Source organism: Danio aesculapii, chromosome 5 (assembly GCF_903798145.1).
Source record: "Danio aesculapii chromosome 5, fDanAes4.1, whole genome shotgun sequence".
NCBI classification, from domain to species: domain Eukaryota; kingdom Metazoa; phylum Chordata; class Actinopteri; order Cypriniformes; family Danionidae; genus Danio; species Danio aesculapii.
In genome coordinates, this window is record NC_079439.1 from 21,154,241 (window position 1) to 21,180,159 (window position 25,919).

The 25,919-nt window shown below is 34.9% G+C and overlaps 2 protein-coding genes across 5 annotated transcripts in view; one reads left to right on the forward strand and one right to left on the reverse strand.

The window, feature by feature from the left end:
* Nucleotides 1–2,912: 2,912 nt before the first annotated feature.
* usp30 (ubiquitin specific peptidase 30) lies at nucleotides 2,913–15,468 on the reverse strand. Of its 4 annotated transcripts, XM_056457530.1 has the most exons (15): nucleotides 15,359–15,446; nucleotides 14,902–14,945; nucleotides 14,703–14,812; nucleotides 9,363–9,545; nucleotides 9,183–9,286; nucleotides 8,818–8,916; nucleotides 7,509–7,554; nucleotides 7,321–7,415; nucleotides 7,081–7,140; nucleotides 6,843–6,929; nucleotides 6,505–6,564; nucleotides 5,759–5,839; nucleotides 5,443–5,665; nucleotides 4,408–4,516; nucleotides 2,913–4,296 (listed from the first exon to the last, which is right to left on the reverse strand). In XM_056457530.1, the coding sequence occupies exons 2-15, from the start codon at nucleotides 14,919–14,921 to the stop codon at nucleotides 4,050–4,052; spliced, it is 1,524 nt and encodes a 507-aa protein (XP_056313505.1). In that variant the 5' UTR covers nucleotides 14,922–14,945; nucleotides 15,359–15,446; the 3' UTR covers nucleotides 2,913–4,049. The 4 variants fall into 4 exon arrangements, with proteins under 4 accessions (XP_056313505.1, XP_056313504.1, XP_056313507.1 ...); XM_056457529.1 differs by lacking the exon at nucleotides 14,902–14,945 and having other exon boundaries at nucleotides 15,359–15,468; XM_056457532.1 differs by lacking the exons at nucleotides 6,505–6,564; nucleotides 14,902–14,945 and having other exon boundaries at nucleotides 5,759–5,836; nucleotides 15,359–15,468.
* A 2,942-nt stretch (nucleotides 15,469–18,410) lies between these two features.
* Nucleotides 18,411–25,919, forward strand: part of svopa (SV2 related protein a) — a 31,956-nt gene continuing 24,447 nt past the window's right edge. Inside the window, exons 1-2 of the mRNA XM_056457533.1 lie at nucleotides 18,411–18,611; nucleotides 24,891–25,051. Of these exons, the coding sequence (XP_056313508.1) occupies nucleotides 18,577–18,611; nucleotides 24,891–25,051 (196 nt within the window). The 5' untranslated portion in view covers nucleotides 18,411–18,576. The remainder of the gene's footprint in view (nucleotides 18,612–24,890; nucleotides 25,052–25,919) is intronic.

The window sequence follows — 25,919 nt, forward strand, 5'->3', positions numbered from 1 at the left end:
GTAAAGTAGGCCTTGTTTTCATTGAATTACATAAATGGAACAAATAATAAAAACATAGCTGAGCAATTTTATACAATTTCATATATTTTTAAAAAATATATATTTATTATCTGTTTTTTTGTCCTGTCTCTGTTATCCTGTTGCACTGTAGAAGCTCTGTCACGAAAACAAATTCCTCGTATGTGTGAACATACCTGGCAATAAAGCTCTTTCTGATAAAGCTCTTTCTGATTCTGATACAAATGTCAACCTTCCCTGCTGAAAAAAAACAGCATACGCTGGTAAACTATGTTTTGATGCTGGTATGCTGATCTTGCTGGTTTCAATGCTGGTCTTGCTGGTCTCAATGCTGGTTTTGCTGGTCTCAATGGTGATTTTGCTGGTTTCAATGCTGATTTTGCTGGTATTGATGCTGGTCTTGCTGGTCTCATTCCTCTATGCTGGTCTTGCAAGACAAGCATTGAAACCAGCAAAAGCAGCACTGAAACCAGAAAGACCAGCATACTTGGGTTGTCACTATACCATTAATTCATGTTATACCAAGTAGTATTGAGATACTGTAATTCATAACTCAAATCCATGAAATAAAGAAAATTGTCAGAAATACTATATTTTATATGTTATAATAGGCCTACTTGAATTGATGATTCCCTTATTATTGAAAAAATATTTGCATGTCACTTCACCTAAAATGTATTTGTTCTTTTTGTTTATTTTGTAGATAACTGTCCAACAAAAAATACATTAAAATAAAGCTACAAATTATACCAAATGAAATTTGTTACAAAAAGAGCACTTTTCCAACCAAATTAGGCTTTATGAAGTAGTTAAAAATTCAGTTTCAATGTTTCCAGTATCTATTTTTTTTCAGTCTTTTCAAGTAAGTAATTCAAAATTTCACTTTGCGAGTCGCTCTTTTTAAGAGGTTGTTTCAGTTGTTGTAGCTACTAAATCATATTGACAGGAGCAGAAATGAACTGATTCAGATTCGATCTGCAGCGTCAGAAAACATGCGATAGGCTACAATAAAATGGGTGAGTTCTACACAGTTTGCAAAAAGGGCTTCACAGACTATTCAAATAAAATGGTCTATTGTTACACAAACGGGTGAGCATTTTAGTGACTTTTCCACATGCAACATTATCTATTGTAGATTGACCGTTAATGACGACACTACCGTTTACAAACTACAGTGGCACCGCCAGTATTTTGGAGCCATACTAGTACCAGTAAACCGTGCAACCCTACAGCATACCAGCATCAAAACATACTTTACCATTACATGCTGTTTTTTTTTGCAGGGTTGCCATGAAAATAATTAAGGTTTAACCAAAATAGCAAAACCCCTTAAGTTTTTTTGTAGGCTTGCATTTTAAGTATTGTAAATGTACTCAAAAATGTCTCCGTCAATGTATTCAAACAATTATATTTGATTTATCAAAGTCACACAAGTATCAATTTCACATCTGTCACATCCATAACAGAGAGATGTCACATCTATAACAAAGCCTTTTCCTTATGATTGCAAAAATGTAAAATAAAATAAAATCTGTCATTTTTGTTCTTTAGAGCAGTGGTTCCCAAAGTTAGGGTCGGGCCCCCCTGTGAGGTTGCAGGATAATGACAGTGGGTCGCTTGGCCATTTCCAAAAGTCAAATAAATTTAATTAAACTATTAGAATTGCCATATTTAACCTAAATCCACATAAGATAAAAATAGTGGTTTTTAATAGTAAAAAAACAGCAACATGCAAATGAAAAGCCTTCAGCCTTTACATTATTTTGTTTTCATAGGATTGGTGTGCTTACGTTAGATTAACAACACAGCAGTAGCGTCAGCTGCAGTTGATTGATTTAAAGCACTAGATTAAACTTTCTGACACCTTTATTGCAATCAAATACATTCAAAATAAATACAGGCCAAAACTGGACATTGAGGATGATCTCTGAGTGGCCGTCTCCAAAAATTAAACCAAGAATAGACTTGTGCTGAACATTGTGTCTACCAGTCTCTTTATGTGAGGTTAATATTAAATTAAACAAATTAATAAACGACTATAAAAATTATAGGGTTGTTAGACTGTTGCACTTTTTGCGTTGTCAATGTGCTCTTGTTTATATAGGCCTATTGTTGTGTGCACAACATTTGGATATTTATAACCACCTCAGAGGAATTTGGGGGTCGCGAGTCACTGGCATTTTTATTTCAGGGGTCGTGGGCTGAAAAGTTTAAGAATCCCTGCTTTAGAGAGACAACCCTTATCCTTTTGATTAGCATTGTTTCTTTTGGGTTGTGCAGTTTAATTCCCATAATTATTATTATTATTAGTATTATTATTATTGTGGAACCAACATCATTACTTGCTATACACTTTTATACACATATACACTTATTTAACAACACACTTTACATGCCAATTTGCACATAACAGCTGCACATATAACGTTGTATATAGTAATAAACACGTACATACACTTGTCAATTTGTATATTTGCATTCACTACTTGTATTTTTTTTAAATATATTTATTATCTGTTTTTTGTCCTGTCTCTGTTATCCTGTTGCACTGTAGAAGCTCCGTCACGAAAACAAATTCCTCGTATGTGTGAACATACCTGGCAATAAAGCTCTTTCTGATTCTGAGGCATTCTAGAAAGTATGTTGTATACTGTAGAACTCGCAAACTTTTTTGGTCACATCCATAATGCATGTTTATTTTCCTTATTTAGAATAAAAAATGTTTACAGATTTCTTAGTGAATTTATGTTTTGAGTTTTAACTGCAAATGTCACATCCATAATGCTGGACTTGCTCAGCCACAATTTACTTAAAACAAGAGAACAATTATAGTTATTATGGTAATTTGTGGGGAAAAATATGTAGAAAACAAGATGAAATATGACTGTAGCAGAATTTATTTAATTTAAATTAATTTACATGTGGAAAAAAACTCACCCACACAATCATACACACTAGTATCATAAAAATATACAATTGTGCAAACTGCATCATGTACAATCAACATTTAACAAGGAATTTACAGAGTAACACTGGATATGGATGTATATTGAAATGCTTGTTTTAGAAGAAAATCCGTTTGGTGAATAAAGAGCTGGAATTTGGGTTATAATTTCCAGTTCTTGGCTATAAGTGTTTACTTATGTTAAAATTATGAAGGATATGTCGATCATACAACAAAACAAAAATAAGGATTTATAGGAAAACCGTACTACGTGTAGACGCAAAACGCCTGATGTGGCTGTATCCCATAATTTTGTGTTCTCCTCTAATTAACTGCAAAATGTGAAACAAAAACAACTTAGTGGCGTCTACATGTTACAAAAAACCTTTATATGCGAATTGCATAAACACATTAACAATAGTTATTTATCAGACACATCATTAATTATATAAAAAACAGCATGAGACGCATGTAAAATGTACTTTTGTCTAACAAATCATTAGCTTAATGGGCAAGGCAACAATTATGGGTCATTTTGCAACATTATCATGAAATCTGATGTGTTCCAGACAGAAACCAACTTCAGATCTTTGTGAATCCCATATCAGTAATCTTGTCTAGCATCGCTCACACTCTCAGATAATGACTAAAACAACAACTGCCATAAACACAGAGCAAAATAAAAGGGGTAGTTCACCCAAAAAGTGAAAATGACTCCCCTTCATGTTGCTCCAACCTATTGAGTTTCTTTCTTCTGTTGAACACAAAAGAAAAAGTTGGTAGCCGTTGACATTTAATATACAAAAGTTAACGACTACCAGTTTCCAACATTCTTCAAAGTATCTTCTTTTGCGTTCAACAGAAAAGAAACAAGTAAACGGTAAGTGGGTGAGCTATCTCTCTAAGGTGGTATCTGTGACATAGAAAACCCCAATTTTCTCCCTCTTTCTCATGAAGAGAGAAAAAAAACAATATTCATGCCAAACTTCATGCACTGGGATGCACAAATCCACTTGGCTGTAAGTAGCATATAGCATGGAATGGAGGGTTAATAACACTCTGGCTTTTAACTAAGTCCGCTGAAATGCTACTCTTCTACCCTCAGGCCGGGTCTCTGCATTCGCTCATAAAAGAGCAGATATGCACTGGAGGAGAGCACCTCCTGAAGACTGGCCTTCCTCACGGAGTCATCAGACACCCAAAGCCACTGCAAGCTGAAAGGTGATGTCGCACGTGCAGCGGCAGGACAGCGGCGGTAAGTGATAAAATGTCCTGAATGCATGTCTCCATGATGAACCAGCACCGCCGTTAAGCGGAAGAGGTACTCCGAGGTGCTGGAGTCAAGGGGAAAGAGGAAAGGTAACAAGACAGAAATTACAATACAGAAAATCTTCAGCTTAAAAGCAGTTTCTGGTATAACCGCAGGAATGAATCAATGAATCTACCTGTAGTCGTATGTGAGGTTGAGTTGTGAGCTCAGTCCAGGTGAGTGCAGAAAGATAGAGGGAAAACTTCCATTGGACAGCGGCTTGTTGTTATTACAGTGCTCTGAATCTGAAAAAGAAAAAAAAAAGATCTTAATCGTAATCAATATGAATATTTTTTGGATACTTAATCATTATATTTTGAATATATTCTATAGAATAATAATAATAAATATTATCATCACTATAAAATTGAAAAAAAGACCATTTAATGGGTTTTACAAAAAAAAATTATTTATTAAAGTTAATAAAATAATAAATAATTGAAATAATAATAATAATAATTAATATTGATAAGTAATAATACAATTATTATTATTATTTCAATAAATTTTTATTTTTCAATTATTAATAAAGGTAATAAAATAATAAATAATTGAAAAAAAATGAATATTGAGAAGTAATAATAAAATTATTATTATTATTATTACTATTTCAATTATTTTTTTATTTTTCAATTATTTATAAAGTTAATAAATAATAAATAGCTAAAATAATGATAGTGGTAAATATTAATAATTAATAATAAGTAATAATAAAAATAAAATAATTATTATTCAAATATTTTTTATTTTTCAATTATTTATAAAGTTTATAAAATAACAAATAACAGAATAATAGTGATAATTATTAATTATAAGTAATAATAAAAATAAAATAATAATAATTATTATTCAATAATTTTTTATTTTTCAATTATTTATAAAGTTAATAAAATTATAAATAACAGAAATAATAATAGTAATAATTATTAATAATAAGTAATAATAAAAATAAAAATATTATTATTAAGTTTATCAACATTAATAATCCCGCAATGGGCAATTAAATTAGGGCAGTAGCATCATGACACAACAAACAAACAAATAAATAAATAATAATAATAATAATTATTATTATTATTATAAAAGTAGCTAAAGGATTTCAAGGATCCTTTACACAGAGCAAATCCATATTCACAGATCTAAATGACAGTCTCAGTTCCTATTTTCTCACCAACACCATTTGCAATGGCTTTGTCCTTTGGGTCTCCGGAAGCTTTGGCAGATACAGCCTTATTTGTTCTGCTGGTCTTCTGCAGGCTCTGAGCAGCACTACAGTGTTTGTATCGATCCAGAGACAAATATTCTGTAAACTGAACATGCTCTTGTCTCTTTATGGGACTGCCCTCTTTAGACCACGTCAGTCTTTGCAAATGGATGCAGAGGCACTGAGGCAACTAAAAGCCAAAAGAAAGAAACACAAAACAAAAGGACGTTATTCGGAGCACGGTTGCTCAAAGGAAAGGCTGTTGATTTTCAGTCAGGTCTACCTTTCCAAGTTTCAACTGCTTGACAAATGTCGTCCTCTGACTCTCAAGCACTTCTCCATTTACAAGCTCGCCAGCCTGCTGCTACAAAAGAGAATTAACTCAACTCTAAATTATGGAGCCCGACACATGACATGCAAGAAAAAAAAATTATAAATTGTGAGCAGTTGAGCGTGATTTACTAATGCTTTTCCCTTTACACAAGACTGTTACGACACATTTAAGTCATCAGCATCTTAAAATCCTTAAAAAATTTTTAATTATATATATTTTTTAAAGGCGTATGTGCATTTGAAATGTCAAAAGCTCCATCCATTATTTTAACTAACTTCTGCACACAATTTATTAATTATTTCCCTCAACTATGTGCATGATTTACTAATTCATTCTCTTGTTTTAAAAGGGATAGTTCACCCAAATCTGAACATTTCTTCATCATTTAGTCACCATTTACTTGTTCCAAACACAAAATAAGATATTTTGAAGTTGACTTTCATAGTATTTGCTTTTCCTATTACTAAAGTCAGTGGTTTCAGGTTTTCAGCATTCTTCAAAATACCTTCTTTTGTGTTCAACAGAATAAAGAAACACATAAATGTTTGGAACCACATGAGGGTGAATAAATAGTGAGTAAATTTTCATATTTGTGTGAACTATCCCTTTAAGTAAACTGTGCACACAAAATAATCCAAAGCTCCTAACCAGGTGCTTTATTCACATTTAGGCTGCAGTATGTATAGTATATCCACCTTTTTTGTAAACAGGCTGCTTCCTTTATGATCCTGTCTTGATATGCTGGTAAAGTATACCTAGTGGAACATAATTACGTTACAATACCTGATAATTTTTTAAATATGTAGGCAGACAGGAAGTACGACACATTTTTATTTTGTGTACACTTGATCAAGAATGATATACAGCATAGATCATTATATCAAGTGCTCTAGTTTAGTTAATAGAGGGAACACATTAATAAATCATGCCCATTATTTTATTTTCTTGTATGTCATGTGGGTGGTTACATAATAAATGATCAAGTACAATTATACTAAAGTAACTTGTCCTCAAAATATTACATAAATCATACCTTGGTACAGTTTTCACATTCCACTTCTTTGATGGTTTCAGAGGAGATGAAATGCTGTAAACACTGGTCCAAAGTAACAGGTCGACCCTACAAAAATAATGTACGATACATGTGATGCAAACTGTATTGTATGTACATTTCCTGCTTTATAACACTAACTGGGTAATCCATTTTAATATAGTGATGACTAAAGCTATTCTACAGCTGACATGGTGTATTACAAAACAAGTTTGCTCACCCACTGTATTGAAGGGATCGAAAGAGATAAGCTGTCGAAAGAGTCATAATGCACAGGACTCTGGAATAAAAAAAAAAAGCATTAACTATTTTTTCCTATTATTATATTATCTATTAATTATATATTTATTCTGAATAAATGATCTATAAATCATCTATATTGTCCAATATTAAATATTATCTATTTAGTTTATAAAAATGTAACTTAATTTAACTTAAAAAAATGTCTGAAATAGATCACCTGTTGTTCACATCGCTTGCAAGCCATGTAACTTGTTAACCGCCCATGAAAAGGATGCCTAGTTCTCCATAAACTAGGAATAGGATGCAGTGGGCCTAGAAATGAACAAGATAAATGATTCAATGCTAAAAATGCAATCAGACAATAAACAAAAGTCTAAATGTTTCAAGAAGGAAGTCTTCATTTACCTCCACTCCGACAACTAATGTTTTTCTCTTTGGACTCCACAGATTTCTGAAAGCATTAATAGCTGTGTCAGTAGAGGTGTGCAATATTACAGAAATACTGTTGAGGATTTGCTGGTTAGGGCCTGTCATTGATAAATGAATATGACACTAATTCTGCCAGTAGGTGGCAGCAAATCCTGTATTAATGAGTGATTCATTGAATCAATCATTTAAAGGGGACCTATTAGAAACACTAGCTCTGCATATACCCTATTAGGATCAAAGCCTAAAAGGGGCATTTTCAAAGAGTTAAAAAACATTATTTGTTTGGTATTTTGAGCTGTAATTTAAGATACACCCTCTAGTGAAATGAGAGACTTATTTAACATCTTGTAAAAAGAGGCATAATAGGTCTCCTTTAAACTATTCATTTAAAAACAGCTGATTCGTTTTGAAAGTAAACGTGACAGTTCTTACGAATGGCTAATTGATTAAAAGATCTGTTTAAAAAAAATTTGAAAATCACTAGTGTTGCAATGAGATGCACACAAATTTTGCAGTATCATGAGCGTGAATATTATTTCAGTAATGGCATTGTATATGTATATAAGTTACCATACTCAATATTAACTTCTTGTTGTTTGAACTGTTATACAGAATCAATCTCACATTTTTTGTGTTCACATGCTAATGTTCTTTAAAAATACAATCTTGCTCATGTGATATTACTTAATGATATCACACCTTATAAATCTAAAAACAAAACAAAAAAACACAGAAAATTTTCTTTCTTTCATAGATTGAATTTTATAACCATTCCTACTGCATTCAAATAGGCTTCATTCAGCTTTTGAACCTACTGTGTTTTTATGCGTGTGTGTGTTTTGAGTGATAATATTAATGTATGATTTATAACAAATAAACATCTATAATTATTATTATTATTATTATTATTATTATTATACCAGGAAAAAAGCACATTGAGATTAAAATCTGTTACAAGAGTTTCCTGGCCAAGATTAAGCAGTATACAGTTCATATGGGTTTAACAAAAATAACAGATAACATCATTCATCTATCCATCAAAACACACAGAAAATGACAATTAAAACTAGTCAGAACAGATACAGGCCAATGTTTCAAATTCCAACTCATTTAAAGTCTTTTTAAAAGTATGTAGTGAAACCATCTCTATAAACTGCAACTTTGTTTGCAGGTTATTCCATGCAAGGTGCTGCATATTCAAAAAATAATACTTGTCCAATTCTGAGGTAAACTTTTGTTTAGGGTCTAATAATGCATTAACGGTATGGTAGCTGCTCTTATCTACCTCCAGTGTTTGCATGTCGAAGAGATGAGCAACTCTGGGTTGGCGTTCCTGTTCCTCCTCTAATGATGATGTGAGAACATGAAAGAGCTCATGAGCATCCTGAGGAGGTATTGAGAGAGTTATTGTCATTCATTCATTTTCTTTTCGGCTGAGTCCTTTTATTAATCTGGGGTCGCCACAGCGGAATGAACCGCCAACTTATCCAGCATATGTTTTACGCAGCAGATGCCCTTCCAGCCGCAACCCATCACTGGGAAACTATTGTCATTTTTATGTTTCAGAAATAAAAAACCCCCACAAAACTTGTAATACATGTAAAAACATGACATATATCATAAACTGTAAAGCATGCATCTGCATTTAACCTGTTCCTCGAATGAGGTGATGTGCCATCTGTAAAGTCTGAGTGCTTCTAAAAGGCCTCCGGCATCTAAAACATCATCTTCTCCTGGATCATGACTCGACAGGGCTGTTTAATGAAGGGAAGAAGTGCATTAACATACATTAGCATTATATTTGAGTTTGAGTGGATGGGAGATGGTCACCTTTAAGTAACTGCATCAGAGATCTGGACAGCTGAGTTTCTCTCTCCGTTCTCTCCGGATGAACTCTGTTTTCACTTGTGAAGTCTTCAAGCCATCGGATGAAGGAAGGACACGCTGCCAGGCCCTGGAGAAGTGAGTTCATAAAACACGTGTTCCCCAGATTAAGCAGACCAGGAACCATACCTGTGAGAGAAATTATAGATTTAATCAATCATTACTGTCACAATACAAAGTATAGCCTCTGTTATTATGGTTTATTCATAATATAATATAATATAATATAATATAATATAATATAATATAATATAATATAATATAATATAATATAATATAATATAATATAATATAATATACACAACAGATCAGTCTGGATCTTGAATCTGATTGGTTGATACCCGTGCGATATTCTGCCAGTAGCGGTGTAAGGATGGCTATATCTCTCCATAATATTAAACCCTGAAAACGGTTATGGAGCTCCACACGAGACAAGACCACGAGAATGGTCAAGCACTAAAACAATAAACTTTCTAATCTGAGAAGAAGATCAGCCAGAAAACCAGTTGTTCGGGTTGTCTCGATCATGCATCCTGAGCCCCCCTCTTTGCCCTGGACTTTACCTTCTCCACCAGAGCAGCTTTTTAATATGTTTAAAAGTTTTTAATATGGTGTATCTTGTGGCTTTATATTCATGTTTGGTGTCATTTTAAATGTCTCTGTGTGATTGGTAAAGTGGTCCTAATTTCAATGTAATATTTTACAATCTCCCTTATATCAGTTAATTTGGGTTTTGACTTTGATAATATCTTTGCCAGATGCTCCACTCCAGGGAAAATGGTCTTTACATCAACTCATGACCAGGCAAGGGTCTTGGTGAAGCTTTTATTGTCTTGAATTTATGATGATTTGAGTATTTAGGCAAAGGGTGCAGAAGTGTCTGTGGGATTCTGTAGGCAGGAGACCCCATTGCAGTTTGTGAGTCTCTGAGCTCTGCATCAGGACTCATATGCTGCAATGTATTTCTACACGGTCAGGTATTAATCTCTAACTTAAATGTATCTTCGAATAATTGATGTTGTACAATCTTGATTGGCTTATTTTGTTTAGTTATGTGAATTGGAATGGAAAATCTTTGCCTTACAAATAAATGTAAAATTCTTGTTTAACTTTAATATCTCCTGAAATCATTTAAATCTAGTAGATTGTTTAGGCTGATGTTTTCCGCAGCCTACGACCAGGATTAGTCATACATTCAGGCTCAATGGATGGAGCATGGGCACAGCATTAGAGACCTGATGATTTCTGACAATCACTGACTTAGTATGATATAATCTAGGGGGCTAAATCAAACTTCCTTTAAGTATGAGCAAGCATGGGGCGGCTAATTATTGCTTAAAGGAAGTAGCTTTCAGTTATATTCTTTGACTAAGCTAAATCAAACTTTTCTTTAAGTATGAGCAAGCAGCCTATTATTACTTAAAGGAAATTAGCTTATCGGCTAAGAATTGGAACTGGCGAGGATGTGTCCGTGAGCAGATGTAACTGGCCAGCATACTGATTCTAAGCGACTTCGGGTAAACGATGAACCATTACTTGAGAATAAGGATTTATTAGGTTAACCAACCTAAATTAGACCTAATCACAACCTATAAGGTAATCAGCTTGAATTAGATGAATCTAAAATTATTATAAATTGGAGTCAGATTAAAATTCGGAGTTGGTAACAAATTAAAATAAATCTTAATGAATAAAAATATTTCTTTTCACATGTGCTAAAAGGCTTACACGCATTTAATCTTCACCCATGCTGTTAGTTCCGTCATAGGAAAAATAGATGGGCCCTTACAGCAGCACTCGTCCAGCCTCTTAACCCTTTACCCTTGTGTAATACTCTGCCCACATACAGCAATAAGCAGAGGGCACTCTACAGTTTAACAAATATTGCTGCTGTTGGGCAACATAATTTACTTTTGAGGCTTTTTTAGTAGAAAATATAGTTGTTTAGTTTGCAACTATGCAGTTTATTTATAAGGATAGTGCCTATTTTAAAATATTTATAATTTAATTTCTGAGAGACAGTGCGTTGGCGGCCATTAGCCTGTCTTCGAGCAAAGACAGTTGACAATGTTCATCCACAAGATGGTGACAGAGGCTGCATAATAAACATCGTAATTTCAAACGACAGCTGATCAAATCACTATTACCACATCTCACTGAAACTCACGTGATATTGCTCATATAATATAATACAATATAAATAAAATAATATAACCTTATTTATGCTGATAAAATTGTTTACTTCCTACCTAAGGTTTATATTTTGCCTTTTTTATCACACCGTATTGACCTCTATATCCAGAACCCTTATAAAATGGATAAAGCACACACAGATTCAGTTGTCTTTTCTACAGTATTGTAACATATCTACCTTTGTCATAATGAGTGTATTGTGCTCAGGGAGCATTTGTTCAAAATGACTGAAGGAAATCATTTCAAATAATAAGGTTGCCATACAAATAATGATTGTCTGTCTGTCTGTCTGACTGATTGAATAAGCTGTACATTTTCTTTCACGCTCTATTTCTATCCATTATGAAGTAGTATAACACTTGGCATTTAGTCTGACTGTGTAATATGATTGGTGTGACAAGAACATCTGCAACAAAACCTTTTTTAAGTCCACTAGCTGTGTTTATTGTTTGTTCTTTTAGTGGCTATTCTTCCTGGGGTCCAACAAATAAAATGACAAATGTACATTAAATCATCATCAAAAATAAATAAATAATAATAATTAAAATAAAACAATAGAAATAATACTAAAACAAAAGAAGACAGCTTTACGTTAAACCACAAGTGTAGAAACCAATACAATAAAACTGGCCACTTAATTAGGTACACCTTACCAGTACCGGGTTTTGCCTTTAGAACTGCCCTAATCCTTCGTGGCATAGATTCAACAAGGTACTGGAAATATTCCTCAGACAGTGGCGCCCCCAGAAAATTTTCTTAGGGGTGGCCAGAAGAGGGATCACCAAGTCTTGGGAGTGGCACACACACACAAAAAATGATGAATTCAGTGTGATGTTATGTTTTTTTTTTCTGGTGAATGAAATAATGTGGTTTTAATTCCTTTAATTAAATAATCTTGAAATATTGCAATTTATTCAAAAAAAATAAAAAATTCAATAAAATAAAATAAAAAGTTTAAAAACACTTTTTATGTATATATAAATAACTTTTCAGTTATTTTCACATACTTTTATTGTTCAGCATACGGTATATGCCATGTGTAAAATTAATGAAGATTAATGAATTATTTAATAAAACATTGTGAATTTACATTTAAATTAATAATGTCAACAGCAAAATCATATTGGGTTGGCCACAGGGGTGGCCAGAGTTTACCCCTTGGAGGCGCCCCTGTCCTCAGAGATTTTGGTCCTTATTGACATGACAGCATCACACAGTTGATGCAGATTTGTCAGCTGCACATCCATGATGCGAATCTCTCGTTCCACCACATCCTAAAGGTGCTCTGTTGGATTGAGCTCTGATGACTGTGGAGGACATTTGAGTTCAGTGAACTCATTGTCATGTTCAAGAACCAGTCTGAGATAATTCGCACTTTATGACATGGCGCCTTATTCTGCTGGAAGTAGCCATCAGGAGATGGGTACACTGTGGTCATAAAAAGATGGACATGGTCAGCAACAATACTCAGGTTCACTGTGGTGTTGACACGATGCTCAATTGGTCCTAATGGGCCCAAAGTGTGCCAAAAAATATTTCCCACTCACCATTTCACCACCACCACCAGCCTGAACCGTTGATGCAAGGATGGATCATGCTTTCTTGTTGTTGACCCAAATTCTGCCCCTACCATCTGAATGTTGCAGCAGAAATCGAGACTCATCAGACCAGGCAACATTTTTCCAATCTTTTATTGTCCAATTTTGGTGAGCCTGTGCCAATTGTACCCTCAGTTTCATGTTCTTAGCTGACAGGAGTGGCACCTGGTGAGGTCTTCTGCTGCACTAGCCCATCCGCTTCAAGTTTAGATGTGTTGTGCGTTCAGAGATGCTCTTCTGCATTCCTCGGTTGTAGCGGGTGGTTATTTGAGTTACTGTTGCCTTTCTATCAGCTCTAACCAGTCTGGCCATTCTCCTCTGACATCAACAAGGCATTTGCACCCACAGAACTGCCGCTCACTGGATATTTTCTCTTTTTTTGACCATTCTCTGTAAACCCTACAGATGGTTGTGCGTGAAAATCCCAATAGATCAGCAGTTTCTAAAATACTTAGACCAGCCCGTCTGGCACTAACAACCAAACATGCCACGTTCAAAGTCACTTAAATCACCTTTCATTTTAATTCCTGAAGCCTAGTCAGGTCAGCTTTTATTGTTGTTATATGTTGAGACATACACTGGAATGTGTCAGTGTCATGGCTTGCAGGACCAATGTTGTGCTACATGTGTGATATAAAAAGAAAAGAAATTTTAACTCTGCATATGAATCTTTATAAATCAAAAATATAGTTTTTCTGTATTCTAGCTAGGGCGTCAAGGTGGCGCAGTGGGTAGCACGATGGCCTCACAGCAAGAAGGTCGCTGGTTCGAGCCTCGGCTGGGTTAGTTGGCATTTCTGTGTGGAGTTTGCATGTTTTCCCCACGCTCGCGTGGGTTTCCTCCGGTTTATCCAAAGTCCAAAGACTTGTGAGTGAATTGGGTAGGCTAAATTGTATGTAGTGTATGTGTGTGAATGAGTGTATGGATGTTTCCCAGTGATGGGTTGCAGCTGGAAGGGTAAAACATATGCTGGAAAAGTTGGCAGTTCATTCTGCTGTGGTGACCCCAGATCAATAAAGGGACTAAGCCGAAAAGATAATGAATGAATGTATTCTAGCTATATACATATACTAGCGATATTTTAAGATGATTTGACTACATAATCTTCACATCAGCAGCATTTACTGGAATTATTTTAATGTGAGGAAATGCAACATTTGTCACAATTTTAAATGTTACATAAATGCAGAAATTACAATACGGTAACATTATTTACCACATTCATAGTATTTTTACTGAAGACATTTGCTGATACTAATTTGTTTATCAATTTGGCCAAGAAATGAGGAGGACACACTCCGTCACACCCTGTTGATAATTATTCTATTCTCAGAGCGAACCTTTAATCTGGCTCTCACTGACTAAATCTGTCAATTATGGTTTATCAGCTGTAAGTAGGAAAGAGGTGAATACGTCAGTGAAATTGTCTCTCGAACAAGGAAAAAGTAGCACGATAATGGATAATTGGGTTGATAAATGAAGTTGGACAACTTACCTTTTCTCTTCTTCTTCCTGTCTGAAATTGGCCCCCATAGTACATAGACCCCAGCAGCCATGGCAGCAGCGATTCCACCAATCACGCCCCAGTTCTTCATCATCTTGTTCCTGAACAGAGCGAAAGAAGTGTTTTTAAATGTGGGGCAAACAGCACAGACAGCAGGGACACCTGTGGAGGACAGCAGACTGACTCTGACCTTGACAGCTGTGTTTGCATTAAGCCTGGATCTCTGGCAAAACCCTGTAAGCCATCATTACACACACAACACACTCGTTTGGGGGAAAAGTAAAGCATGTAAAAGCTGATTCATGCTGCATACTGAATCTTGTAATACCAATAAGTGTTAACTTTACATATGTTGACAAAACAGTTTTAATTAGCTTCAACGGGCAATCAGATTATGAAGAGAACTATGCCAACATATTTATTACAGCACTTATTTTGTTTAAGTCGTAAATAATTTATCAAAATAAAAACGTTTGCCTGCTATTTCATCTGCGACGATGAATGCGATGCAAACAGTAATAAATGCGAACGTCTGTTAGCCTCCTGTGCAACAGCTGGCACCATTTTACTGGCGTCTCTGCGCCTAGTTGAGCTACACAGGTTCACTATTCAGCCGTCACATCATGCGTTTTCATGTAAACTCTAACCTTGCAGCGGTCCCTGTGCGTAAAAACTCTCGTACAAGCTTGTCTGTAGTTCCTTGCTTACACCAAGGCATATTTCACTGCGCCGCACGTGCGGAACTAAACATTGCGCGTTGTTGCGCGCCGGATCTTTCGCGGAGTAGGACAAGCATGTCGTAAACGGAAATGATGTTCACTGTTTGGGAAAGTCATTTACTTGTTCTTTATTTCCTACATTGTGAGTAAAACCAGTTACCGTGAATGGACAAACTCGAGAGACCTTTGTGTTTCTAATAAAACATGCATAAACAATGTCATAAATTATTTAAAAAATCGGCCACGAACTTAATTTGGCTGTAGTGTGTGTGTGTTTGTATGGGTGTTACCCAGTACTGTGTTGCAGCTGGAAGGGCATCCAATGTGAAAAACTACTGGATGGGTTGGCGGTTCATTCCGCTGTTGTGACCCCTGATGAATAAAGGGACTAAGCCGAAGGAAAGTGAATAAATATAATTCTAATTATTTATTCATTCATTTTCTTTTTGGCTTATTCCTTTTATTAACAGTGAATTGGGCAAAACATCAATGAAGTTGTCTTGATTGGTCATCTCCAGATCATTTACAGATATATCATTTATAATTGTTATACAAGGTGAAATTATAATGTAGCCTAAATTGAAAAGTGAATGGGGCAAAATGTCAATGAAGTTCACGGTAGGGATTGACTTGATTCGTCATCTCCAGAACATGTATCGAAGTGACAAATTATTATGTTATACAAACTGAATTAATAATTGTTATGCAAACTAAAATTCTAGCCCATGATGCAAATTGAATAGTGAGTGGGGAAAAACATCAGTAAAGTTGTCTTGATTGGTCATCTCCAGAACATTTACAGAAATATAATTTATAATTGTTAAACAAACTGAAATTATAATGTAGCCTAAATTAAAAAGTAAATGAGACTAAATATCAATGAAGTTCACGGTAGGCATTGACTTGATTCGTCATCAGAACATTTACCAAAATAACAAATTATAATGTTATACAAACTGAATTTATAGTTACTATACAAACTTAAATTGTAATGTAAATTTAATAGTAAATGGGGCAAAATATCATTGAAGTTCACGGTAGGCATTGTCTTGAGTCGACATCTCCAGAACATTTACTGAAATGACAAATTATTATGTTATACAAACTGAATTTAGTTATAATTGTTATACACACTAAAATTACATTGTAAATTGAATACTAAGTGAGCAAAAGTTCATGGTAGACATCTCCAGAACATTTAGTGAAATTACATACAGTGCATCCGGAAAGTATTCATAGCGCTTCACTTTTTCCACATTTTTTTATGTTAAAGCCTTATGTCAAAATGGATTAAATTCATGTATTTCCTCAAAATTCTACACACAATGCCCCATAATGACAATGTGAAAAAAGATTTTTCGAAAATGTTGCAAATTTATTTAAAAAAGAAAAAGCTGAAAAATCTCATGTACAGAAGTATTCACAGCCTTTGCCGTGAAGCTCGATATTGAGCTCAGGTACAGTCTGTTTCCACTGATCTTTCTTGAGATGTTTCAGCAACTTAATTGGAGTTCACCTGTGGTACATTCAGTTTATTGGACATGATTTGAAAATACATACACCTGTAAGGTCCCAGGGTTGACAGTTCATGTCAAAACACAAAGGAATTGTCTGTAGACCTCCTAGACTGGATTGTCTCGAGGCACAAGGCTGGGGAAGGTTACAGAAAAATTTCTGCTGCTCTGAAAGTTCCAATGAGCACAGTGGCCTCAATCATTCATAAATGGAAGATGTTTAGAACCACCAGGACTCTTCCTAGAGCTGGCCGGCCATCTAAGCTGAGTGATCAGGGGAGAAAGGCCTTAGTCAGGGAGGTGATCAATAACCCGATGGTCACTCTGTCTGAGCTCCAGCGTTCTTCTGTGGAGAGAGGAGAACCTTACTGAAGGACAACCATCTGCAGCAATCCACCTGTATGGTAGAATGGCCAGACGGAAACCGCTCCTTAGTAAAGGACATGTATCACCCCGCCTGGAATTTGACAAAAGACATCTGAAGAACTCTCAGACCATAAGAAACATTCTCTGGTCTGATGAGACTAAAATTTAACACTTTGGAGTGAATGCCAGGTGTTACGTTTGGATAAAACCAGGCACCGCTCATCACCAGACTAATACCATCCCTGGTATTAGTGGGGAAAAATATCAATGGTTCATGGTAAGCATTGTCTTGATTTGTTATCTCCAAAACATTTACCAAACATATATAAATTATAATGTTACACAAACTGAATCATAATGTTTATTGAATAATAGGCAAGTTTATGGTATAGGCAGAGTATTGTTTTCATTTGTCATCTCCAGAACATTCACCAAATAACAAATTATAATGTTACACAAACTGAAATTATAATGTAATTTGAAATGTGAGTAGGGTAAAATATCAATGAAGTTCACTGTATACCATATTTTCCTGATTGGTCATCTCCAGAACATTTACATAAATAGCATAAATAAATTATAATGTTATACAAACTGAATTCATAATTGTTTACAAACGGAAATTAAATTGTAAATTGAATAGTAAGCAGGGCAAAATATCAATTAAGTTCACGGTAGGGGTATTGCCTTGATTAATCTCAACAACATTTACCGAAATCACAATTTATAATGTTATACAAACTGAATTGTTATAGAAAAATTTAAATATTATGTGTTATATAAATATTATATTTTATTAAATATTATAAATATTATAAGTTGAAAAGTGAATGGGGCAAAATATCAATGAGCTGTACTGTATGCATTTCTTGAATCGTCATCTCCACAACATTTACTGAAATAAAAATGTATTATGTTATACAAACTGAATTCATAATTGTTACACAAAATGAAATTATAATATAAATTGAAAAGTGAATGGGGGGAAATGTCAATGAAGTTCACGGTAAGCAGAGCGTATTGTTCTGATTCGTCATCTCCAGCATATACGGACTGTCCTCTCTCCGGCTTCTTTATTGAGACTCGGGCGTTCCAGCCGATGTGCAGATCAGCGCGACCGGGAAACGGCAGCAGAAATCATGGCAGCTCCGCACCGCGCCGCCCCTTACTGAGCCTCTCCGCTGTCCTCACGCCCGTGGTGCTGAAATCAGCCGCGACCCGACAGCAATGTAACGGCAATGAGACAAAGACACCAACAGCCCGATAATGGACGATGATTTGTTTCAGTTAAGACAGCTTCCGTGAGTGCGCTTTTCATCCCGTTTCTTTCGGTCATGCGAATAGCCTACTCTCCCGTTCATTTAAGCTCTTGTAGTGATCTAAAACGCAACGCCGTACACAATGTGACATTGGTATTCATGCAACTTCTAGTGTATTTTGTGTAAATCAGTGCTTATATAATGGCTGTTCGATGTAGAATAGGGATAAATGCAGGCAGGTTTTGGCTTGAATGAATTGGCAGAGGTGCATGTTTGGTAAACAGCTCGAGTAGATTAAACTAGGAGCTTATTTATGCATGTTAAAGCAGTAATGTTGTGTTGCATGTTGTATTATTTTTCTCATCCACTGCTTCTTTTGCATAGCCCATGACGCCTTCTGTTGGATAACACAACGGTTGGTGTGTAATTGTTTTTATTATAGTGACACAGACAGAGAGACAGACTCTCATTCTGGTCACAGATCCAAATTTCTGCCAAGATCACTTCGACTATTTAGATAGTGCTACATAGTTTCACATCTTATATTTTATATAAATGTCAAATTTTGACTTTGAGATTTATTTTTTATTAATATTTAAAATGTATATTGGTGGAGCATTTTCACAAAGGGTTTAATACAACACAAAACACTATTCAAAATTATTTTACAAAGTTATCTATTGTTGTATATTGTCCTTGCTACAGTGCACTTGTACACTGAAGGACTGAATGATAATTAACAATGCGTACTTGCCATAGTTGGGTTTAGGACAACTGTTGGGATTAGGAGTTGGGATTAGGGATTGGTGTGATGCATAATTTACGATTACTCACAGTAATTATGCATTATTGAGATATTCTAGAAAGTGCATGTAACACGTTAACAAATGGGGCCTTTTCCCCCCTAAAATTAGCATAAAATACAATTATAATTACTATAATTTTCTGTAAAAGTACATAGTGTCCTGCACTTTTTTTTTGTCCTAAAATATTTTATTGTTATTGGAAATCAAGTCTGTAACCTGGGCTTGTCTTATGTGATTGCATTACTTGAATGTTGTTGTTATTATTATTATTATATTGTTTATTTATTATGATAAAAAAATATTTTTTTTAAAGGTTATAAGTGTATAGAAAAGCAAACTATTCAGTATTTTGTACCTCAGGGTTTTGCTGTCGCACCACTTATATCAGCCGATTCGAATGTTATCACTCGATTGAATTGGCGCTATCAGTGGTAATTAGCTGATAGATATGGGCCGGTAGGGGCCTTATGCGCCTACTGGTGGGCTCAAAAGGCTGTTATCATCCATCCACATGGTTAATTAGCTATAGATCACATACGGCTGTGGCCAGAAGTTAACAGGAATAATTTATATAATTTATTAAATTTCCCATTAATTGTATTCTATTAACATCTAGACCTACCCCAACTGTCACAGTAATGAAAAACAGATCCGGATCTGGAGTCTTCTCTAATAGTATAGCTGATTAGCCATGTGGATGGATGATAACAGCCTTCTAAGCCTAGTAGTAGGTGCAGAAGGCTCCTACTGGCCCATATCTATCAGCTGATAACCACTGATAACGCTCATTCAATCGAGTGATTACATTCGAACCTTTTGCTTATATTTCTAACAATTGTTTTCTATAAAATATTGTCTGCACTTGAAAAAAAGTTTTCCAATAGAAATATTTTAATAACTTTAAATCAATGCACAGGGGTGACATGGTGGCTCAGGGGTTAGCACTGTCGCCTCACAGCAAGAAGGTCACAGGTTTGAGTCCCAGCTGGATCAGTTGGCATTTTTGTGTGGAGTTTGCATGTTCTCCCTGTGTTTGCGTGGGTTTCTACACTATAGCTGAGTTGGGTAAACAAAATTGGCCTCAGTGTGTGAATGTGAGAGTGTATGGATGTTTCCCAGTACTGGGTTGCAGCTGGAAGTGCATCCTGTGCGTAAAACATATGCTAATAAGTTTATCGGGTTATTCCACTGTCGCGACCCCTAATGAATAAAGGGACTAAACCGAATGAAATCAATGCACTTTTACTTCATATTAAAAAGAAATAAATTGATTTAAATGAAATGAAGTGAAATAAAAAAGAAACATTTAAATGGTCAAATAAGATGAAATTTAAAAAATGTGCTGTTCGTTATCAGTAGTTTGTCATGTTGTCAAGTACAAGTCTTCTTGTTCGAATCATAAACAATTAATTTTGGAAAGAATAAAAACTAAATAATCTTTGGATTCACATGAAAACAAGACAACATATTTAGAAAGAATAGCAAATGTTTGCAGTTTGATCAGAAATAATTGTAATTTCCAGATTTTAGATTGCCTTAATTTTAGGTTTGGTCCTTTTTTAACTTTTTTAAAATGAAAACAACAGAAGATCATCAGCATCCTGCATTGTTGTGTTTTCAGGCTTCGAAGTGCTACTATTACAATACATTTTTGCTCCTTATGAATTGGGCTCATTATTTCACTCATTACAAATAGAAAATCTTTTGTTGTTCCCTTCGAACTATTCCAAGGTCTTACATTTATCTTCATAAAACATAAATCTTGCTTGCATCTTTCCTTACAGTCATTTGCTGTTAAAAACTGAAGCTTAAAACATTTTTACAGCAGTTACAGCAAAATGACACTCTAAAAATGCTGGGTTATTTTAAAACAAATTTGAATAAATCCTTGACTGATGGGTGGCACAGCGGCTCAGTGGTTAGCTCTCACAGCAAGAAGGTCACTGGTTCTAATCCCGGCTGGGCCAGTTGGCATTATGTGGAGTTTGCATGTTCTCCCTGTGTTTGCGTGGGTTTCCTCTGAGTGCTCCGGTTTTCCCCACAAATCCAAAGACATGTGCTATAGGTGAATTGAATAAGCTAAATTGGCCGTAGTGTATGAGTGAATGAACAAATGAATGAAATTAAGTAAAATAAAAACATTAAACAGGAGCAAATTTTAGAACAAGAACATTTGTACAGGAAAACATGACAGAATACTGATTACGAACAGCACCTTTTGCAATTCATCTGTTTGAATCAAGTTTTTTTGTGTGCTGTTTGTTATCAGTATTTTGTTTCAGTATTCATGTTTTCCAGTGCAAATATTCTAATCATAAACAGTTTATTTTGAAAAGAATAAAAACCAAGTGATCTTCAGTTTCACTTGAAAACAAGACAAAGTATGTATAAAGAACAGCAGTTTTTGCAGTATGATCAGAATATACAGTTGAAGTCAGAAGTATTAGCCCCCCTGAATTATTATCCCTCCTGTTTATTTTTTCCCCCAATTTCTGTTTAACGGGTAGAAGACTTTTTCAACACATTTCTAAACATAATAGTTTTAATAACTCATTTCTAATAACTGATTTATTTTATCTTTGCCATGATTACAGTAAATAATATTTTACTAGATATTTTTCAGGACACTTCTATACAGCTTAAAGTGACATTTAAAGGCTTAACTAGATTAATTAGGTTAACTAGGCAGGATAAGGTAATTAGGCAAGTTATTGTATAATGATGATTTCTTCTGTAAACAATCAAAAATATACAGCTTAAAGGGGCTAATTATTTTGACCTTAAATGGTTTTGAAAAAAAAAAAAACTGCTTTTATTCTAGCCGAAATAAAAGTAAGACTTTGTCCAGAAGAAAAATTATTATCAGACATACTGTGAAAATTTCCTTGCTCCATTAAATATCATTTATTAAATATTTTAAAAAGAAAATAAAATCCAAAGAGGGTTTAATAATACTGATTTCAACTGTACAATAAATGTAATTTCCAGATTTGAGATAGTTTAAGACCAAGCCTAAAATTAAGGCCATTTTTTATTTTGTTTTTATCAATGAAAAACAATAGACGATCAAATGCAGCCTGCAATGTTGTGATTTAGGCATTTGAAGTGTTACTAATACAACTCATGTTTTGCTACTTATAAATTTAGAGAAATTTAGAAAACAAATCAACACATGTTTTTTTCCCTTCTAATTATTTCATGGTCTAAAATTTGTCTTCATTAAAAACTCTAAAAATGTGCTTGCTGCTTTTCTTACAGTCATTTGCTGTTAAAGACTACATTTACATTTACATTTAGTCATTTAGCAGACGCTTTTATCCAAAGCGACTTACAAATGAGGACAAGGAAGCAATTCACACAACTATAAGAGCAGCAGTGAACAAGTGCTATAGACAAGTTTCAGGTGTGTAGAAGCAAAGCATTAGTAAAAATTGTTTTTTTTTTTTTTGAAGAGAGAGAGAGAGAGAGAGAGAGAGAGAGAGAGGGCACAGTTAGTGGTATAGCCAGAGAGGCAGTTGCAGATTAGGAAGGAAAGTGGAGACTAAACAGTTGCGTTTTTAGTCGTTTCTTGAAACTAAAGCTTAAAACATTTTTACACACAGTAAAATTACACTATAGGATTTCTGGACTGTTTTAATACAAATATAGGTAAATTTTTGACAAACCCAGCCATTAGGTTAAAAATACAATCATTTGTTTTTCCAATATTTTTAGCAAAGTATTTTATTTCATAACTATTTTGCATTCTTTGAAGTTGATTTTTACAATTGTATAGATTGCATAATGAACACTATAGCATAGCACTTATAGCATAACTTAAGAATCTTCTGAAATAGAATGCATAATACAACACAACACAACACAACACAAAACAGCACAACACAACACAACACAACACAACACAACACAACACAACACAAAACAAAACAAAACAAAACAAAACAAAACAAAACAACAGTGCATTAGTGGCATTTTGAAGGAGTTTACCCAAAAATGATACATTGACACAAAATGTACATTTACTAAATATTTACTTGCTATACTTCACTAAGTGGTTGCAAATCTTTGAGTTTCTTCTGTTGAACTCATAGAAAGATATTTTGAAGGAAGCTGAAAACCTGTACCCATTGACGTCCTTAGTATAAGAAAAAATACAATGGAAGTCAGTGGTTACAGGTTTCCAGCTCTCTGCAAAATATCTTCCTATGTGTTCAACAGAAGAAATAAACTCAAACCGTTTTTGAAAGCTGAGTAAATGATGACAGAATTTTTATTTTTGGGTGAATTATCCATTTAATGAGACATTAATAACAATAACCTGTCCTTGTGTGTCATTGGGTTTCACCCTGTTGATCATCATCAGTGTTGCAGTGAGAATCTTTCCACATGTGCATGTAAGAGTTTTAAATCAACTGCCTCTCATGCTAATGTTATTCCTGTGCTCCTGATGCTTGGCATTAGGCCCAGTCGCCATCTGAAGCTGTGCAGAAATCATGATGGCAGCGCTTTTAATTGTTGAGATAGAGCTCAGCTCGGCTTTTATCCCATGCATAATCAAGACAATGCAGAAGAAACCATCCCGAACATCCTTCATTTGTAGCATTTTCACTACATCCACAGTCAGTAACAAATCCAAGGCCTGTTCTGTCACCGAAACCATTGCTGATTTCAAAGGACTTCTGATCTTTTTGTGCTTTCGCGAATGCTTTCGGAGAAGCGCTCGGAGAGGTCTTGTGTTTAATTACACTGCCTGTCTGCTCACGAAGCTTTTATTGCCCGTAGTGTCACTGTAAGAACTGCAATCACAGTAATTAAGCCGTGAGATATCTGTGTGCTCCTCTTATTTACTGATCCAATCTGCCTTCATAGCCGCGGATATATTTGTATAAGTAAAATCCGGCTGCCACTATGGCATCTGTTATTGTTGTTTTTAAACAGCAGCTTACATTGAGTGTGAAAATCCCTGTCATGTAGGGCTGTCGGCTGTGAGTCACAGTTTCAGAAATCACTCGACTGTCTCTTCTCACATCACGCTGGCTTTCTCTGGTGATTTCTGTCCAGAGGAGCAGAAGAGGGATCGTTCAAACAGGAAGCTCCCGCTCTCTCTTTCTCATTACCTTGGCAACAGTGTCTTATTATGAGCATCACTCTGTCCTGCACATTGCAGCTGTAGTCCACATGCAGATGCCTGTTTTCTTCATTGATTATTTTTGCTTTGCTTCATTACAGTAAATGGCATATATCGGCTGCGTGGTGTGTGTGGGCCGCTGCTGTATTATGCATAGGCATTGCCAGACCTGTGATTAAGCTGCCAGGCCTATTTAAAACTCTGATTATGTGATCTTTCTTCATGTTTAATGACAGCAGCCGTTTGCGGAGAGGTATAGAGGATGTTTTATTCTGAGTGCTCCACTTATTGGTAGTTTTAGTCAGCATGTTGGAGCTGTTTGTATGTGAAATAGTGTTGAAATGTGTGTTTCTGCATTGATTTAACATTTCTGATGTCTGTTTGTAGAGTGGTGAAATTTCGGCGGACAGGTGAAAGCACTCGCTCTGAGGATGAGTGCGGTGGAAGGGAAGAGGTTTTGCAGGTGGAGGGAGGACGGACGGATATGGAGTCTGTTTCTCTGGCCGATGGTGCTCCGGTGCCTCGGGAATTCGCCAACCCCACTGATGGTATGATTGTCTTCATCAGCTATGTTTATATTTTTTGAAATATTAATTCATTCATTTTCTTTTGACTTAGTCCCTTATTTATCAGGGGTCGCCACAGTGGAATGAACCGCCTTTTTTAAAATTTGTTTTTCTTTATTTTAAATATTTTTTAAAGATTTGTCTTCGTGTGATATATACAATATAGCAACAGGAAATGATGTTGGAAAGAGAGGGAGGTGGGAGAGGCAGGATCGTAAAACTGTCCATGAGCAGGGACTTAAATTCAGGACACCCTAAACACAACGGCACTACGTGTTGGCGCACTGCCCACAAGGCTATCGGGGAAGACTTTCTTGAAATTTTTAATCTATTGTTTTGTTTTTTTAACTAAAGCTTTAAAAATAATCTTTGTTCATTGAAATGAAGTTGCAACAAAAAATACAGGTAACACTATATAATAACTACACACTATAATTAATTTAAGCATTAGCATTTAGTAAATTCATTATTTGTTAAGCATTAAGTCTACATTGTTAAATGTTAGAAAGCAGTTTATAACTGCAGCAACAAATGCTGTACTTTTGACTTATAACCACATTTATAATGTGCTTAATAATTGTACTTTCATAATTTATGACTGGTTGATTTTTCATTACTAAATTAAGTATTGCATTACTTAAAACCATTTGTATTTGAGAGTAGTTCGAGGTTTTTAAGAACATTCAGAATGAGTTAGTAAATGATTAATAAACTATTCAAATTAACATTCATATATCTTATTATTAAAGGCATGTAGTAATGGTTACTATGTATGTTAATAAATGCTTTATTAACTCAACTTCATGCAATTTTGTGACCTAATCTAAAGTGACTATTTATGCTTTATAAA